This window comes from Acanthisitta chloris, unplaced genomic scaffold (assembly GCF_000695815.1).
Source record: "Acanthisitta chloris isolate BGI_N310 unplaced genomic scaffold, ASM69581v1 scaffold18031, whole genome shotgun sequence".
NCBI classification, from domain to species: Eukaryota; Metazoa; Chordata; class Aves; order Passeriformes; family Acanthisittidae; genus Acanthisitta; species Acanthisitta chloris.
Genome location: NW_008655622.1, coordinates 1 through 20,181, shown reverse-complemented (window position 1 = coordinate 20,181; position 20,181 = coordinate 1). Strand labels below are relative to the sequence as shown.

At 38.3% G+C, this 20,181-nt stretch overlaps 1 protein-coding gene across 1 annotated transcript in view; it reads right to left on the bottom strand.

Moving 5' to 3' along the window:
- Positions 1-17,316, bottom strand: part of ARHGAP18 (Rho GTPase activating protein 18) — a gene marked incomplete at its 5' end in the record, with an annotated part of 31,267 nt that extends 13,951 nt beyond the window's left edge. The window contains 6 exons of the mRNA XM_009083990.1: positions 958-1,117; positions 3,773-3,850; positions 6,493-6,584; positions 9,319-9,484; positions 11,631-11,800; positions 17,244-17,316. Coding sequence (XP_009082238.1) covers positions 958-1,117; positions 3,773-3,850; positions 6,493-6,584; positions 9,319-9,484; positions 11,631-11,800; positions 17,244-17,316 — 739 coding nt within the window. The remainder of the gene's footprint in view (positions 1-957; positions 1,118-3,772; positions 3,851-6,492; positions 6,585-9,318; positions 9,485-11,630; positions 11,801-17,243) is intronic.
- Positions 17,317-20,181: the final 2,865 nt, after the last annotated feature.

The following is a 20,181-nucleotide window of genomic DNA, read 5'->3' as shown; positions in this document are numbered from 1 at the left end:
CATCATCTGAAAGATTCTGGCCAGTTTTAAATTGCCACTTGCAACTGCAAAATCAACACCACAATGTAGCAGCCCAAAGCACCAGTCCCCTACTCCCACCAACCCAACGGCCTTGAAAGGCAGCTCACAACTGGGAGCCTGACATAGCCTGCAGTTTTTAAGAATATTCATCTGAAAACCCTGAAAGCATCTCTTAGAAATGAGCCATTTCTCTGCCTGCAGACAAATGGAATAGAATTTGCACTCCTGTGCTGACTGGGGAGTTAACGCATGTGGGCTCTCACTCCTGCTTAATTATCACCAAGCCACTCTTTCATTTTAATAGTAAGCATATTTGTGTTGGAAAATGATATTAACAATTCTAACCTTCTGAGTGTCTCTGTTTGCTTCAGGCAGAAGAAGAACCGAAAGCTTTTTTTCAATTACAGCTGGTGTGTTTGCTATCTTGGTGACCAGTTGGCAAGGAGGACATTTTTACAGGAACTTGCTGATCTCAAGGTACCATGGATGATCAGAAGTTCTGATTATTCTACTCTAACTTCTCCTTTTGTAAATGGTAGAAGACCCTAAACAGTATAAATTATAATTTGCTAGATTTTCTGCAGAACTACTTATCTTTGCTGTTGTTTTCTTTTGAAGCAAACACTGTTTATAAACTGATACCATCATGAACAATTTCCTTATAACCCTTCTATACCTCCTAACCACTATCAAAAACATCAAAAGGTTGCAACGTGCTTTCACTGTATGTGTAAAGTATTAAAATACTTACATAAAAACATTATTTGTACATAAGCAAAAATATTCCCAGTCTTTTCTCAGGAGAACTAATATTGTTGTTAGTCAATTTGCTCCTCTGTTTCACATATTATTAGTAAAAATACTGCTACAGCAAAGAGGTGTTTCTCTGCCTGGGTATCAATTCCTTTCAGTTGAGACACAAAGGACACTACTCACTCTGTACATCTTGGAAAGCTTTGAGATATTCTACAGTCAGAAGTGGCTGAGGCAGTTCACGAATGAAGAGTTTTAAAAGACTTGCTGCATCATGTTGCTTTACGTTTTCCCAGTTGAAAGTCCCTTCATAAAATTTTGCTTCCAGTTCTTGGCAAAGACTCTGAAAGGCAGTAGATACAGAGAGCACCAGTAACACTTGGCTGCTGGAACTCACACATTATACACACAGCAATACTTTCCATACTTCGAACGAGGGGGAAAAAAGGACATCTGAAATATCACTTAACTCCAGCTGCCACTGATCTTTCACAACAAAAAAGATACAATTGGGGATCAGAAGTACTGCAAGCAAATACAGTAACAGGGAGCAGTCAAATCATACAGGAAGCAATCCCATGGGCCTGCCTCAGGCCCGTATGGAAGACACAATAAGAAACAGATACCATACTCTAGCACATAAGTGTCGTGGCTTCCTTTTCCCCAAAACATTAATATATATGTCTGATATACATAGCAATTCCGAAACTACTACCAAAGGGTGTCGTTGCAATGCATGCATGGCCATTTTCACAAATAAATATGGCAATTATGTGTGCTGACATACAGTTTCCTATCAAAATATACACTAAGGTGAGGCTGGTTCTCTTTGCAAAACACAAGGAAAAGATTTGTGTGACTGAATAGCTGGATGTTTGCCATCTACAGCTAACTCTGTGGTACTGGGCACATACAGCTTTGCCTAGCACTGAGTGTCAAACATGCCCTCTGTGGAAGGGGACTGTACTGCAAATCATGAGGTTATGCAGCAGAATAAACAGCTCCCATGGCAGTGCCTGCTACTGGGTTTCCAGAGATGTACGAACGAGAATATGCTGCAAAGACCACATCCTTCTTTGTCTGTTGCTAAGCATTAGCCCCATCCTCACATCCACTTCATTTATTCCCTAGTCTGGCAGAGTGGGAAGTAGCATCAGTATAGGGCCAGTGACCCTGAGGCACCTCTCACAGGTCCCTCCCTTCTTCTAGCCAAAGTTCTTCTGGACACAAAAGGAGGACAGACACACTGGCTTGTTCTCAATGTATGTGCTATGGAAAAAATATAGCCATAATTATTCATCTGGACAAGAAGGGCATATTGGAGAGAGGATACTAGATACATTTTAAAGATACCATTCTCATTAAATTTAACTTCGTCCAAATGGAAAATGGATCTATTTCCAAAGAAAATGTGGACACTTAGGTTGCTGTAAAAGCTGGATGTTCTCAACTGTCCCCCAGAGAGATCTTCTGTCTCCAGAAGGGGGTTCAAAGGTGCAAAGATCTTAACTAAGATGTCTAAATTCAAGTGGGTATGGTTCCCTGATCAGCAAAAGAAAAGCAAGCTATAGAAATAGAGATGAAAATTCTCCCCCTGAGGCTCATCAGCTCCTCCATCCACATTCAGACCAAATCACTGCAGCAAATGCAGTATTAAACACATAGATAAAACGAATTGTTTTATATGAGAGGTCAGGGCAGAAATGGCGACTGCGTGTCCTAGAGCACCAATATTTAGATTTTAAAGTAAATACATTAACTGTGGGGGATATAGAATGCATTTTTTAATAATAACAACTCAAAAAACTATGGAATAAGATAGCAAAATATTTTTCTTGATATTATCTTTCTTTAAAACCACATAATGAGGAAAATACTTTTTCCAATTTAAGAAAATAAAAAGAAAACATCGGTCCTTTAGCATGATAAATTCATTGCTTTTCTTAAAATTTTCTATTTGAATAAGTAAAATAACTTAACATACTTTCTAACAAAACAATTGCTTCATTTAAAGAAGTTCCAGTAAAAATTAATGAAAGCCAAATAGTGAATGATCCCATGCCTGGGAAATTGTATTAAACTAATAAAATCAAAGAATCAACAAAATCACTCAGAGATCACTCCGTTTTGCAGAACTGATGACAAGTGACAAATAAGAAAGGAGGAAAATTCAAAAACGTATCTTAGTTACTGGTAAATAAACAAAACCAATTTCCATAATATTCCCTTCTTTTAGATGTTTCTAATGAATCAGCTGCTGGACCAAGTTCTACACAACAGAGGCTGGCAGATGTCTTTGGACAGCTGAATCCACTTAAATGGTCCTTTCTGTTAAGAATATAAGGCCAGTTCAGACCATCTTTTTAACACATTGACTCTCGGTGTGAATCATACTGTGTATTTAGTTTCCTTGCATTAAGGCAAATACTGGGGAAGAGTGTACATGTAATTGGCACTCACTCTGCAAAGTGTTGGTGTGCACAGACATGCCTAACAAGATTGAGCTTAGTGAGCCCAGTAGTTATATTGCCGTTCATAAAAATAAATGTGAGAAGATCTTCAGCACATGCTGACTGCCTTGCCCTATAATGTAGGTTAAGTCTAGCTATTAAAATAGTCTCACAATGCCAGAAATAAGCTTCCTCCTGGGGTAGAAAGACTGTGTATGAACTGTTCAGATGACTAAGCTGGTTCAGGGAAAAAGCAAAAGGCTGGAGAGCTCATGCCAAGAATTCATGAGATTTTGGCACAACAGAATTGAAACATAGCTTTCAATCTCCTTCAAACGTGAACTCCAGTCTTCTCCCCAGAACTACACTGGATGAAACCATCAGCTCTCTGGCTAATATAACTCAGTTTCCTTTGTAAAGAGATTTTGCTTTCTGTTATTGAAGACTTTCATAACCATGTGATGTTAAAATATATTAGTATGACAACATAAAAATCAGCGAACACCGATACATTTTGGGAGATGCTAAGAATCTATGCAATGTTTTACCTTTACTCTTGTTGCAACTCCTGGTATTCTAAGAAGTCCTTCTGTTTCCAGAGTTGTCTCTTCTATCTGGGCAATCAGCTGTCAAACACAAACCAAACTACATTAACAAAGATGCCAATTTAAAATTATTGGCAGATAGTTCTGATATATTGAAGCCTTCATGGTTGTACCTACCTCTGTGTGCCTGTGTATATGCATGTATTTGAGCATGTAGATATGTAACAAGTGGAGGAAAAACAGTTTATAAAAGGATTACACTTGTAGAAGAAAATTTTTAATACTGTCTTCCTTTTTCTATGAATACCATTAAAGAAGAGTTTGTCTATTTCATTACAAAACTGTATGTTTTTTACCTCCTTCAAGTCTCCCCTGAAGACCAAAATTTTGGGTTTTTTTAAATTACTCTGCCTTCAAAATTAAATCCCAACTACCACCCTTGTTGAAATGCTTCTGAATCAAAACAACTAAGTTACCATTAGAGATGTAGTACTAACTTTCTCAGAAATACACTTCTTTAGGACTTTACTAGAGAAGAACTAACAACTTCTAGGCTTTGAAGAATCCTCTGATTTGCAAATTCTGACATTCTCCTAACAAACTCAACACTTCGCAATCCTACACGTGGATAAATGTGCAGAAATTCTGTAAAAGTACTTAAAACACATATCATAAATTCGTTTTCTTTAAAAGATATGCCTAGAAGCATGCACTGAAGGATGGATTTAAGAGTATTCAAAAGAAATCTGTAAACGCCAAAAGCTGATGACATCATTTTAGCACAAATAGTTCTCACAATGTTTAACTAGGGCAGTGCCTTTGTTACATGCCTTCCTCCGCCAGCTCTTAAGAAAAATTATGCAACACAGTTGTGTTTTGTCCAGTTACAGAAATTAAAGGGGGTTTACCTACCATTGTATTTATGTAACAGATAAATGCCATAAAACTACTGGACAGAAGAAACCATAAAGTTAGAAAACAGCACTCTAAGTGCCACCCTGGTGTATTTTCTGCGGTTAAAAAAAAGTGCTAACTGGCCACATCCACCTCTCACTGCACCTGCTTGCAGCAGGTCAGTGGCTGCCACTATCAACTGTTGGACACAAAGACACTGTGGGCATTGTGTGATTCACCATCATCACTATGTCTCGGGGAGGCAAGGTCTGGTGGCACAGCTGGTGGCCACAACTCCTTCACACAGACTTAAAAGTTTCCCTTGGCACTCAGCAAGATGTGACCTCTGGCAGCCACCAGTGTCCTGCCTAGGGGAAATCCTCTCCTCATCTCTATCAGGGCTGCTTTGCATGGCTTCATGAGCAGGCCAGAGGGTTACTGTCAACAATAACTTATGATGGAGACACATGGATCAGTATCACCCTCAGATTTTCCTGTTGGGAAACCCCTAGGCTAAAATTATGTAATTATTTTTAACTGAAATTCCTTGATGAAATAAAAATTAGGTTTAATTAAGTAACCTTCCTATTAGGTTGCTTTGCTTCATTTCAGTGATAAATAAAATACATTTTAAAAGCAGAACACACAAAAATGTTCTTTCTTGCACTTCATATAAATCCTCCATTCTTGGAAAGCACATGCTGAAGTGAACAGGCAGAAGAAATGGGAAACTTTATTTTCATATTCTCATTTATAGAAAAACTGTATTCCAAATGACATCTGCACCTTGCAAAACAAATCCCATCTATAATCTATAAATGTTTATGTAGAATTTTCTTTCTGAGGAACTATGCTTACAATGTTGCCAAGATAGCACAGTAATCCATCACTTCCTGCAATTTGAGTTCTTATTTTCTACATAGTATCTTTTCCAGGAATGTATTTTTATGATCCCGAGGAAGTAATTTCTGGCAGCAATAGTTTTGAAAGAGTGATACAAAACTACTTTGAGTTTTCTGTTTCTCAGAAAATAACCTAACAAGCACATCCACAAACATACTGAAATGGTGATGACATGGCACTGAGCTTCTCTCAGTGTTAGAACAGATCCACACACTGTGGTCTCTTTTCCTTCTCATGAAATGAGACATGCTATACATAGGCAGTAAATCCAGGGCCTCCATCATCTTTCCCATTATCTTCCCCATTACCATGATATGATATGGGCCAGAGCATACCCTTAGGTACTAAAGCAACAAGTCTGCTGGAAAAGGATTGTTGCCACCACCAGAGGAAGTTATCCAGCATGATTCCCACCTCTATGACACATGCCTTGTGGCCCAAATCACTTCTGGAAGAGGAAAACCATGTTCTAGAAATACAGGTTCAGCCTGTGGGCTAGGGATTGAGAATTTCTACAGAATTTCAAGTATTTCCTCTGAGGGAACAAAAAAACAACTAAAAAAACCAAACCAAAACAACAACAACAAAAAGAGGGCAGCCCTATTGATGATGGAAGTTACACCACCTTTATGAAATGGAATTTGGCTGCAGTGGGTTCCTGCACTGTCAGTTTTCACAGGATTATTAGTAAACTTGCCTAAATCATGGAGAACAGTTGTAATAAAAAAATGAAATATATTCCACTAAATCTAAGTATCACATTTTCTGACTTAGTAAGTAAAACTGCAAATAAAAGTTACAATAACTTTGATGGATTAGCCTATTATACTGAAAAATGCTACAAGAAGCAAATAAATCCAGGACAAAATGTTACATGTTTGTCATTTGCAGGTGTGTAACAAGTTGACTTGTTCATGTCTACTTGCCTTTTGAAAAATCAGTGGGATCTTGGTTCCTGGAACCTTCTTCTGATCCTGTTCCAGTAAAATAGACAGTGGGACACCAAACAAGCCAGAGTCTGAAGAATAAAGCAAAAGAAAGTGAGATTATTCACATCTCTTCCAGTCCATGTGATACTGACATAAACCCACATTTTTTTAAGCAATAAGTCTATTCAATACATTCAGAGCTATTGACCTTTTGTTCAAAGTGTTTGAATGCCTTTGTCAATCAAGTTATTACACAAAGCATTCTGGCTAAAAGGATTCATTCATCTCTTCCTCAGAAGTCTTCTGTTGTGACTTTAAATTGCCATCCACATATTCTGCAGCACAGTTAAGCAAACTGCATAAACAAACCATCTGCATGGTTCTGGTTTGCAGAATGGATGTGATGATGATGCTACAATGCATATCTTCATCATTCAATGCAAGTTATTATAGTTAAGATGCAAATGGCATGAGTAAAATATCCAGAACTTGGCTACTAAAATGAGATAAATATAATTATCACCCAGAGTTACTCTGAACACTTCTGACTCTGAGGGTTTTGAAATAAGATCTTTTCAACTCCTCTGCTTTTGAATTACACAAAACTGGCACAACAGCAAGAAAACCAGCTCACAAAAGGTTTGTTGGTTTGGGTTTTTTTTAAAGTAGAGTTAATTCTTGGTTAGACAGTAGCCCTTACAGCAGTGCTAAGGCAATGTAAATTTAAAAATAAATAAAAAATTAAAAAATGAATCTAGTACCAACTGAACTAGCCCTGACGCAAAACTTTAGTCTTCAAGCAAATGGGACTGCCATGTATTTATGGCCCAGCTGAATAGAAGTGAATGACCCTTCAAAGATATCTATACTAGTAACAGCTTACCCAAAGTTTTCTGACATCAAACTTTGTTGTCAGAAGTACTGATAATTGCCTTATGTGCAGTTTTTCTGAAGCAGCATACAACAGTACATGTAGTCAAAAACTGCTGTTTGGTATGATGTCATGCCAATATTGATCATAGAACAGCTGCAATTGCTAAAAAAGTGTCAGCTCTTGAGGAAGTGTGATATATGTCAAAAAAGCCCAGTTTCAGTGCCAAATCAGGCACTTCTTTTATCTCAGTCAGCATTAAAGGTCTACCTATAAAATGCAAGGGACTAATACATATAGTCAATACTCATACCCCACAGCTTTTTTATCTTGAATATCTTATCAACAATAAAAGTTTCCATTGAGATGAAGTTAGAAAAACAAACTACAGGAGGTCAATAGAAAGAGGGCTGGGCACAGTACCACATTCCACAGAAGAATTACGTTTTCACCGCCTTTACATACTCAAGCACAAAGGGCAACAGCCAATAGACCCACCATTGTATGAATCAGTTGGCCAAACAACACTTCAGAGGTGAAAAGGTGAGGGTCAGGTAGATCAACAAGGCACTCAAGGCATTACACTGCAAAAGCAGATTTGCTTGGCAGAAGAGGTGACATGTCATTGTCTATTTCCTACACATTTCTATGAGTCTAAGCCCATCTATTTTACATTTTCAAAAAGCTTTTAATCAATTCAGTATTTTATGAATTCCCACCGTTCAGATAATAATGCTGAGTGGAATTCAGTTAACAACGAGTTTTATAAGAAGAAGCACTTAAAACCAAGACCCAAAACACAAGATAATAAAGTGTTTTGTCTCTGTTTAATAGTGACAGCACAAACACTTCTACAAGAAGAAAATACATTTAAGGGATCAGGTTCTTGTAGCTGTTTCTGTGTATGCCTTTTGCATTTAAAAAGTTATTTTCTACTACTGTAAAGCAAAGAGCATATTCTGAAGAATCTATTGTATCTTGCTGTATATCTCTCAATGCTCTCTGTTGCTTTCAATTATTTAAAGTGAGCTATGGCACTGTCACATTCACTGAACCTTGACAACAGAGTTTTGGCCAAAATAGGCTTGTGATTAGCTGGTAACACATTTCAAGATCTTGTAAAGCATGTAGCAGAGGCCAAAAAACAGAAAACAAAGCACTAAAAACCTCTAGCATCTTGAAATTGGTTTCCGTGTTTTTTATGTTCCCAAGAAAAGCAGTGTGATTATACATATGCTCCAATGGCTTGCAGAGTAAAATTACATGTTGCAGCTGTCTCAACATCCTCTGCAACAGCTCAAATCTTCTACTTGATATGATACCATTCAATATAAAAACTGCATTATAGCCTAAATAAATACTGGATGGGCAAGGCCTATATGACACCAGAAAGTCTGTGCCAGACAGAAGAGGAAAGCAGGTGACAAAGGCTCCCAACATCTTCAACCAAGGGCAGTGAAAGCAAAACAGTTAGGTAGACTCACAGAATGACAGAATTACTTAGGTTGGAAAAGACCTTCAAGATCACTGAGTCCAACTGTAAAAGTAGTCCAGTACCTACCTTCAGAAAAGCAAGAACAGAATAACCACAAAGAGCACATACACATTGGGAATATACCAGCACACACCAACTTCTGTGAAGCAATTCTTGCTGCACAGTATGCTGTTAACATAGCTACCCTTCTCCACTCCTTAGTTTATCTGCTCAGTGACTGTCCTGAGTTTTAATTTTAGACAAAGAGCAAGGGTTCAGTAGCTGGAGGGTCATGTCAGTGAACTTGTTTAAAGTGTGCCTTGAGTTAAAGGGTATAATTAAATGCTGCTCGGGACTTATGTTACTATTTATATGATAAATATAAATTTTCTTTTGGAAAGTCATAAAGAACCATGTGTGTTTGCTTTGTTGGATTAAAAAAGATGCAACTGGTTCAGAATATGAAACACCAACTCACCTTTGGTTTTGATTTTTACAGCTTTTTGCTGCTTGAACTCTGTCCCAAGTATTTCATAGAGAGCAGTTAATTCAATCAGTGCTAAAGAATAGACTTTCTTCATGTCCTGAGAGGCCAGGTCACCAATCTTTGTGGTACCTGTTTTGTCCTTCGGCAGTCTGAAATTCTAAAAGCAGAGATTTGCAGCAGGGTGAATAATCCAAGTCATAACAAATTACTTAGCTCAAAGGCTGTGCTTCCTTCAGGGCACAACCTTTCATCATGAAGCCTGCTGTTACTGACTAAATCACAGGAGAATCCCCCAAATAGGTTGAAAAGCAGATGATCTTAAAATGATAGAAAGATTTAGGTTCCTGGTGACTTCTGGAGATCATCTAATTCAATAGCAAGCTCAAAGTAAGGCTAAATTCAAAGTGTGACTGGGTTGCTTGTTGTGCTGTTCAAATGAATTTTGAAAACTTCCAATAACCCCTGTGGGCACCCGATTCAGTGCTGAATACTCTCATAGAGACCTTTGTTACACTGCAAAACAAAATTTGCTCATTAGTCACTTGTGTCCGTTACCTCTTGTCCTTTTGCTGCCCACCTCCAAGAAGAGCCTGGCTTTGTCCTGCCTGCAACCACCTACCCATTCCCTCCCCCTTCTGCATCCTTTTCCAATTTATAGTTTGGAAATGGAAATGGCTGTCCATGAACAATCCTATGCAGAGGAATAGAAATCCCTCTGAACTTGTTCACACAAAATAAAATATTTGGCTGCCATATAAATAATAATAAAGGGGTTCCATTCTTAGGAAAGGGGGATACTTAATTACCAATCACTTCTACTGCACTAAATGCTCAGAAGCTGCATTCAGAGATCAATATAAGGAATTTGGCTGAAAGGGTGAGGGAAAGGGACTTCCCAGCTCACTGAGCTTTCTAACTCCAGATCTCATGACTCAAAGAAGGACTTTCTTCTATTTGGAAAGGTATGTTATACTTCAGAATTATTTTCTCATCCTGTACAAACCCAGCAATAACACAGATGAATTAGTGGTTATGGTACATGACTACAAGGGCACATACCAAAACATAAACATCATTTACAAATGGTAGATACGTAGCCAATTTCCTGCCTTGAGCTTTCATTGACTTGCACAAACTTGTCTGTTTAAAAATAGCTGCCAATGACAAAGGTGCAACCAATAAATACAAACTGTAGATTTAAATAGGTAACTCCGCTTCCTTTTTCCATCATTTTGCAGCTCTTTTTATCACTGAAGAAGAAATCCCATAGCCATGTCTTTGAGCAATCCTTCACAAGCCTAACTGGAAGTCTAGCTAATGGATGTATTATGCATATATACAGAAGTTATGGTATAGCTTTCATCTCCTTGTTATAGTCTGCATTAGAGAAATATGACTCAAACACTTTAGAATCCATTTCTAAATATCCATTAGTGTCTGGTTTATAATGTTTAAACTAGGATACATGGGGTAATTACTACTTGATGAACTGCACGTGTCTTTATCTAAATTAAGTGTTTGAAGAACTGTGAAACACTAACTTCAGAAACTGTGTTTACTCAAGACATGTTTGTATACAGTGTTAGAGGGAAAAAAAAAGAAGACTATTTTCACACCAGTCATTACTTTACATGCATGTAAGCTACATGTTCATGAACTGTTAGGTAAGAGAGATCCTCAGAGATGTCTGAGGATCAACAACAAAATATCTTGGAGGATTTTCTTTTGTATTTATATGGATTTATTCAGACAGAACCCTCTTTTATTAAGACTTGGAAAGAAAAACTGAGTTCAAATTAATCCTTAATTTCCTGCCATTTGACTTCAGACTTCTATAGACCAATCTGTTCTTCATTCTCATCCCTCGCCCACCTGCATTGGATAACTGCACAAGGTTTCTATAGCCTACAACCCTTTTTAAATTATAACAGATCTTTTTATTACAGAGCTAAATCATCTCACCTTAGATAACAGGAAAAGGAGCTGTAAAAATGAAGTAAGGACACAGTTTGTGCACAACCACTAAGTCGTTATTCCAGGTTAATATCATTACTTACATGTAGAATACACTTTGTCAGACAGACAATGACATAAATGACATAATGACATAAATAGGCATAAAAGCAGGTACTTCCATGTTATTGAAAATACTACTCTCAAAAGTCAGTTACCTTGAGAAGATCTATCTCCAAAAAGCTGAGTCCAACAATCTTCTTCGAAATGTAATTCATTCACTGTCAGATAAATATCATCCAAACAGTACCTCTAGTAAAACCAAAGAGAAATAAATAGGAAACACCTACCAGGAGAAGGGTGTCACCTCCTCCACCCTTGCACATTTTGCCTACTGAGCTGTCTTTGAGATTAGCTGCCTGTTCTGCAAATGAGATCTCCAAATTGATGTCGGTGTCTGAAGATGGCATGTCTTCAAGTGGACTCTTCTGCTCATTTGCTGCAAGACTTAACTTTGAACCTGAAAGCAGAGTAAAAAAATCTGAAAATCAACAGCAGCACAACTGAACAGCACTCAGTGCATGAGAGTAAGTTTTAAACCAAGTAGAAGTTAATGCTGTGCAAAGGATAGACTTTCTAGCTGCAAATTCACTGTTTTCTGCATTTTTTATGTCAGTTGAAGATTTAGTTTCTGACCAGGGTTGGTTCAGCTTTTGTGGCTTTTCTTCAATAATTTTGCTCAATAGGGTTTTCTGCTGTTTATTATGAAAAGATAAAGCAATCAACCTCAAACAAACAGCAGACTCCGAGAATTTTGCAAACCCAAAGAGCTCTGGCATCAGAAGTTTCTTGCCATCACACCCTTTGCAGCCTCAGAGACTGTAACATCCTGCATCCAAATCAGCAAATTTTTCTGCTGTCAAAAAATTTCAAAAGCAAAAGATAACGTGTTCTCTATGATCTAAAGTATTAACATCTGGGAATAACAAGGAGTACACAGACCATATCTTTGTTCCATCATTCCTGTCCTCATCCCAGACAGAGGAATCTAGATTCCTCAGAATGGGGCATGTTTCCATGACACAAGGAAGGATTAAGTATGCAACAATGACCTTGCTTCTCTTTCTTTCTTCCTTAAAGAAATCAAACACAAGACAAATTTAGACTATTTTTTGTTTACAAAATAAAGAAGCAAAAAAAGGGAGAGGCAGTTCTGCTTCTAGAAAAAAAGAAGTCACTCAATTTCACAGTAAATCAACTGCTGCTTTTCTGTCTGAAGTTAAAATACATCATGAAAGAAAAAAGAGGAAAATTATACTCTAAATAACACTAATACAAAGCAGCAAAGACAATTTAGGATGAGAAAGATTTCAATCTCTCCACTCTCTCTCACGATGTGGTACTTCTTAAAGACTAGGTTCCTTGTACAAGGCATTACAAATACCTTGCGAGTATTTGTGATGAAATTCAGACTCTTTAAAATCACAGGGCAAAGATAAATAAATCAATCCTGAGCATTATGGTGGGACCATGGTTCTGCCACTGGCTCCTACTCAGAGAAGACTGCAGACTGTTCAAAGCTAACACACCACAAGTGCAGGAAAAGCGAATGGAAAGGGGCATGAGTCGAGGAGCAGAACCACAAGCAGTGCATATGCTTTGGTGTAAGAATGCTGTGTAACGTAATAGATGAATTTTTTTACACTGTGGCGGAAAGTTTTTGTATGGCCTGGAATAACTAGTCAAGACAGAAAAAAGTTTCCAGAAAATAGTTCTAGGTACAGCAAAAGCTTATACTGAAGCAGGGGAAAGCCTGCAGATGGGCTGATTAAAAGAAAAGGAGTCAGGGAAGTGCTGCTTGACACTGATACTTTCAGTGGTTTCCAGAAGAGCTGGGCTGCAAGCATGCAACCCAAAAAAAACATGAAACATCAAGTTTTTCTAAAAAAAGGTTAGACCAACTTGAAAATTTTTCTACATTATATTTGCATCTCATTGAAACACACAGAACTAAGACTAGTCTTTGACATTGTTCAGAGTGAGTCCTGGAAATAACCTCAGTCAGCTAGGGTCAAACTCAGGGGACCTGATAGACAAGCAAATGGTTGAAACTACCACAGCCACCTTCTGGTAAGGCTTTATGCAACTACTCTCATGTCAACGTACTTAACCTAGAGATGAGACACTTGCAGAGAGAGAAGGTGAATTTGAGTTAACAGCTTGACTCTATTTAAAACCAAGCAATGCTCTGAGTAGTAGAATAAAACATTTTCAAACTCTGCCTTTTCTGTGTGTTACTCACCACTTGTTTTTTCCAGTGTGGCTTCTGCTCACTTTCCATGGGCCATGAAGTGCCTAGGGCATACACTAAAGATTAAGCTGATCCTGAAACTAGAGCTGCTCCTTCTGGTAAAGAGATATACGAGTCCTCAGTAAGCAAACATACCCAAGGTCAAATTCATCCCTGGCTCTGACCTTTGGCCTCCCTGTGTGTATATCCGTATATATCATGCAAACCATTTAATGCATCTGAACTGAACGAAAACAGTTCCCTGTCCCCCCAAGACTTTTGTCATGCTAATGTGGCCTATAAATGACCTGCATACTTCCTACTAGCCTAGAAAGGATCTGATGTTAACAAAGAAAAAAGCAGTAGCTCCTATTTCAGTCCTCTGGTCATATGAAGATGCCATGTAAGGCAGAGGTCTCAGTAACGCTGTGCACATTTTAACAGTCAGGAAATGCTGCTGCTGTGGGGAGTCTCTTCCTCATCATATAGCCTTGCTCCTATTGTTCTGCATTCCTTAACTGGGCAGCAGCTGTAAGAGGAAGTAGCTTTGGTATTCTGCCAAGCTGCCAACTATATGCAATATTTCGTGAAAGAAATGCAAGTATGATACAGAAAAACATAAATATTGCCTATAAGGATGTGGACACCATATTTTATATGAATTCTGTACCCTTTCCATGGTTCACAGAGCTGTTCAAAGATCACATAAAGTGGTGGGAATTCTTCAGGCATACAGCAATGAAACAGTGCAAGTGCCAACCTTCCTACTTCCTAGTTTTGCTAGAAAGCCTAGACTATACCCCAATGGAGCCATGCTGAGAGATCTTAATTTACAATTGGAAAGACAGAACAATTTTTTTTAACTGACAAAGCACTTCCCTAAAATGCTAGTTCATGACGATCACAAATAGAAAATAAGCTTTGTAATCATTTCACTGACACTCTAGCACTTCAGCCATAAGTTCCTCATTTATCACATAAAATGAAAAGCAGAAAAAAACTCTTTAATTAAAAAATACAACATTTCAGTCTTTTTCCCTATCAAAAAGAAAACATTACTGTTTTTTCCCCTCCTATTACACAGTGTACACACAATTCTTTCATCAATTTTCTAGATCATTATACTTTGAAGTTGTCCTCATACAGAGGTTTTATTTATCATCCTTCCCTTGTAGCTAATTCTGTGTTCAGAAATACAACTGCAGTCTCACAGTAAACTGATTTTTTTCTGCTCCCCTATTTAAGCTAATGAGTACTTAGCTTTCACCTCCTTTATTCTTTCCTTTTTGTTTAAGAGGTCTCAACCAATATGGCTATTTACTCCTTTTCACAGGATTCCAAAGAGAATTACTTTTTTTTTTCTTTTGTATCTGTTGAACATATTGCTACCTCTGCAGGTGTTTAGTGAATGTCATCGATTGTTAAAATAATAATGTCTTTTGAGAGCTTCATACATGATTCTGAACTTTCTTTTTGCTTCCTGTAGACACGCTACATACCTACATGAAACAAAGGCACTTAAAGCCAGTAAGTGAGAATCCTTCCAGAAAAACCTCATATCCATGTCTACAAACAAAACATCTTAAGAACTCGAAGTGTTCTGTTTGAGCAGGATTGGGCAGAAAAGAAAAAAATGCCATAGCTTTGTATTATTCTATGAGTTTGCTTATATTATTTAGTCAAGAAACAAGGTGTGTCAGACTGGTAAGAAAGGAGAAGTGAACACAGGTTACTATCTGACCAGGTATGCTTTAAGGGCAAACCACTTACATCTCCAGTCTGGCAGAAGCACTTGGGAATGTAGCGTTCAAATATCAAATTAGGAACAGACATCATCTTTGGAGTAGGGCCAAAAAGAGTAATTTACTTTAAGTGTTTTAAGATACCTCAATTTAAGGGTTTTTTAACAATATCTGAGATTTTATTCATTTTTTCAGGTAAAACTGGGACTACTTCTCTGTCAAAGAGGGTTTCCATTTTAAAATAATGTATTTGGATTTGGATTTCATAAATATTTACTACCTCTGAAATGTCAGGCACTGTTTACTTTTTGCCTTAAATCCATTCACTGTTTGTATAACACCAATTTGCTCATCATTCTGGAGGAAAGATCACAGTACAGCACTGAAACAGGTGTGGTGCTTTTAACACCACCAAACTTCCATGGTTTGACTGCAAATTGAACTGATCTTTCCTTCCTGCTCCAATCTTGGGAGTAGAGCCCACTTTAGCATGTTGACAAGAGCAGAAGTGTATCAGGACATAAGCAGGCTGCATTTGCCATCCACAGCACAATCTGTGCTGAGGAGAGCTAGCATATGGGATTTGCCTTTCAGAACTTCCTATTTCTGAAAGGTTCATCAGGGCCACTGAGAAAAAAAAAAAAAGGAACCAGATGTGACAACAATTCTGTAATAATTGCTTGGTAATTTTCCAGCTCTGAATCCTACAGTGGAGTTTATTGACACAAGCACCAGGCATCTCTTCCTTCCCTTGTGCCGAACCAGCGGTCTGGCAGTCCTCCCAATTTTTTACTGTTCTTATTGGAGTGAGGTTTGCTGAGAGAGGACAGGGAAATATACACCTCTGGAAACACAGATTTATTGCTATTCAGGGCTGGTTTATATTCATCTCTCCTGCTTCAACTTCCATGCACATACTGTATTGTCCATTGCTGTTTTCCAAGTCTAATCCTAAGGTAACAACTTTTCCAAAATACTACTGGTTGGTATTCTAGAACTGGAGCAGAATTTTATTTGATGGCTTAATTACAGATAACTAACTTGCACAAGGGAACTTGATCTGCCTGCTTTAAGTGACTATAGGGTTTAGTGTAACACCTATGTGCTATCCAGTCCCCCAGAAGAAGAAAAAACCCCAATATATGAACATAACAATGCAGTATTTTAAAGCTTAAATGGCTGCCAGTAAATATCCTGATCTCTACTGTGGTTGGTATAGTGGTATAACAGACATAGTGCAATCCCTAAGAGGAAACCTAAGATGATGCAGGACAGCCACCCTTTTATTATAGGACCTGAAGAACAGGAGAAAGCTCCGTCAAAGTCTTTCATCAAAATTTATGCTCCCAAAACAGAAACTATCTAATCAGCTAAAGATTTCTGTGATGCTCTATCCTGGCAGTGAGAGTGATGGAGGGATAGTCCATGGGTACTGCACCCCTCTTCTGTGATCACACACCATTGACACAACCCAGTCCCACACACACACAGAATCCTTTCCATCTTCCTTAAAAAGTTAAACAACTTTTTTTTCTTCCATCCCTGTTTTAATTTGAACAGATGTTTATAGTCCATTTGGTTTTATTCTCTCGCATGCACTGATGATCTTACGTATAGTACTTTATTTCCTGTACTGTAGAGCAGAGACAGACCAGAAGGGATAAATTAAGAATCAGGAAAGACTTAAGCATAAGCTATGAGAGAAGACTTCTCCCAGATAGCTTGATTATAAAACGATCCCTGGTAAAAACAGGGCTCCCCAGATGGCTTAAAGGACACTATCTACAGCCACACTTAACTTCTTACACCACAACCATGCAGTCCAGAACAATATTCTGCATACTTGAAATATGGACTCATGTAGTAACTTGTGTAGCTGAAAGCCTACAAACCAACAGAAAAAAAAATTAAAGACAAAAATTTGGCATTACCTTTTGTTCCATCATGTGTTTCATTTATGTTTTCACTTGTTCTTACAGTTGAGGGTTCACTGCCATCACAGACCTAAGAAAGGAAAAATAGATATACATGCCTATAAAAAACAAATGCATGGTTGTAGAAACTCCTTTGATTCTGTGAAGGATTAAAACACAACCCCCCACAATTCAGGGGTTTGCAGAAGCACACCTGTGTGTTTCAGTAGAAAACTTTTTGCCAAAGTCTAAGGGGATCTGAAATCCAGGTTAAAAAGCAATTAAAGTCAATTCCTCCTCTTCCTAGAAGGCTAAGTGCGTGAAACGCTTAATTTTTTAGAGTGGCAAAGCATAAGAAAATTAAATCTTTGATCCAAAGCCTTAGTCTGCTCTGGAAAAGATATGGAATCTGGAGGAGATATTTTGCCTGACTCAGCCCAAGTTCCTTGCTCTTGCAAAATCTTACATGGTTGTCTTCCCTAGAGAGCAGACCCATCCCTTTTGAAGGGCAGCCTGACATTAATATCTGTGCTTACAGCTTAGACTTCCAACAACAAAACCAGAGCACTTTGAAGAGACAGCAAAATGGGAAAGGAGTTGAACCACCATCTTTCTACAATGCTTCCCTACTCAGTCTTGAGATGTGTCACATTCTATGAACTGGATGACGCCTACTAGACACAAAACTATTTCAGTATATGTAGAAAATTTATGACCATATATACGGGTATACATATACCCATATACATTTTTGCCCACATAGTATTTTTATTATCTTTTTGGCAACTCAAGTTAACAATGGATTTCTAATTGTTTTTTACTCAAGCAATTTATAACTCCATACCTACCAAGAAAAAGAATTCAAGTTTTAAAGATTTCTCCTACCAACACCATCTGTATATTCACTTCTTTTTAAAAAAAATCAGGGATCTCAAGAGGAGGAAGAAGATAGCATGACAGCCCAGAAAACTATTACTGTTCCACAAAGCAGCAGAAGTAGACTGGAAAGCTGTCAAGGTACCAGAAGTCTAGCTTCTCTTTGGAAATATGGCAGGAAATTTAGGAGAAATATCAACACAATTGTGTTGATGCAAAATATTAACACTATTGTTTTACCTTTCCTCCTGTTTTCCTCCAGATGAAGAGAGGTTATAGGATTTTCAGAGGCTGTTATTAAACTGGAATGACTTCATACAGCTGCATATGGCTTCAGTCCTCTTTTGTTACATAAAAAGCTTTCTAATGATGGGAGAGTAACAAAGGACTGAGACAAAGTTACCTAAGGAGCTTGTAGAAGATACTTCTCTACAGGCCTTCTGTGACAGATGAGATGAATAACCACAAGCAATGATTTCTGAATAATTATCTTGCTTTGGAGAAAGGAATGCACTAAAGGTTTGAGGGCCTACACTTGTATTATTTTATTTCTGTCAAGGAGACAGGTATAGAAGGATCTTTTTCCCATTATTTCTGCATTTAAGAAATATTTTAAACATCTGTTTTATACATTTTAAATGGCTTCAATAATTTGCCTGTCCATCTTCTACAGATGTCTTCAATATCAAAACATGTCATTTAAGAGACACAGAAGTCTACTGAACACTGACGCAGGATTTTCAATCATTACAATGTGTAGCTTAAATTCAGGAACATGAGTATTTCTTGTGCTTTACTGAAATAACATACTTGAAAGAGAAATTATACTGCCTTAAGCTATATATTTTACCTAAATTGTTCTGCTATTAGATCTTGTAATTTTTAGGTAGAGTCAATTACAAATCAGATACCAGAAAGCTTTTATGAAGTTAATATCCCTCCTGCAACCACATGCAAAGCAGAACAGTGAAAGGGAAGTTGTACCTCTGGAGCACACATTTGAGCTTACAAACTCCCCCCGTTACATTTCACTTCGACTGAGTTTGGAAGGAGGTGCTGAAGGAGAGGAAGCTGTTGAGGGAAGGAGGAACTTAAAACCCCTCAAAATTCACAATGCTTTCCACCACCACTACCACTGCACGGAATGGCAGCGTCAGCAGTGAGAACGATGGACAGAGTTGAGGACAGCTAAACCAGCCATGCACTTCCATCAGGTCATATTCTTCTTATGGCTGAAGACCTCAGTGCTCTAGGGGAGCAGACAGGACAAACACCATTCTCCACAGAAAAGGAATTTTAATCAGTGTCTCCATTTCCCTCCTTCCCCTTTGCTTCATACGGGAAAGGAACTCTCTGTTCAATATCCCATGAGAGGAAACCAGCATGCTTCAGGACCTGTCAGAGCAACTTCCCATACAGAATGAGCAACACACACAGGCCATGGGAGTTAGTACGGGGTTTAAGTCCCCAGCTGATAGGCATAAAGACCTAGCCAAAACCAACGTGGTTAAGTTGATGTCCCTTTTAATTTCCCACACTTTTTTCCCCCCCAAAAAGGCAGTAAGAGGTACTACCACCAAGTAAAAGTGAGCTTTTTGTAGTTCTTTGGGTGATTGCTGCAATGAGTTTTGCATCTACATGAAAATTAATTCAGATTAATATTTTGACCATGGAGTGATTGTCTTATTCATCACCCTTAAGTAATATGATGAGCCTCCTAGGGGTGGGGCCCTGCTAGACCTGCTGTTTGCAAACAGAGAAGGGCTGGTGGGAGATGTGGGGGTTGGAAGCTGTTTGGAGCACAGTGACCACGAAATTATAGAGTTTTCGATACTCAGGGATGAAAGAAGGGCCATCAATAAAACTTCTACCCTGGACTTCCGAAGAGCAGACTTTGGCCTGCTCAAAAGTCTGGTTCAACGTGTACCCTGGGAAACAGCCCTTGGAAAAAAAAAAAGGGGTCAAGGAGGGATGGACATAGTTTAAGAAGGAAGTATTGAACGCTCAGGAGCAGCTGTCCTGGTGTGCCAGAAGGTGAACCAGCAGGGAAGGTGCCAGCCTGGCTGAACAGGGGGACTTT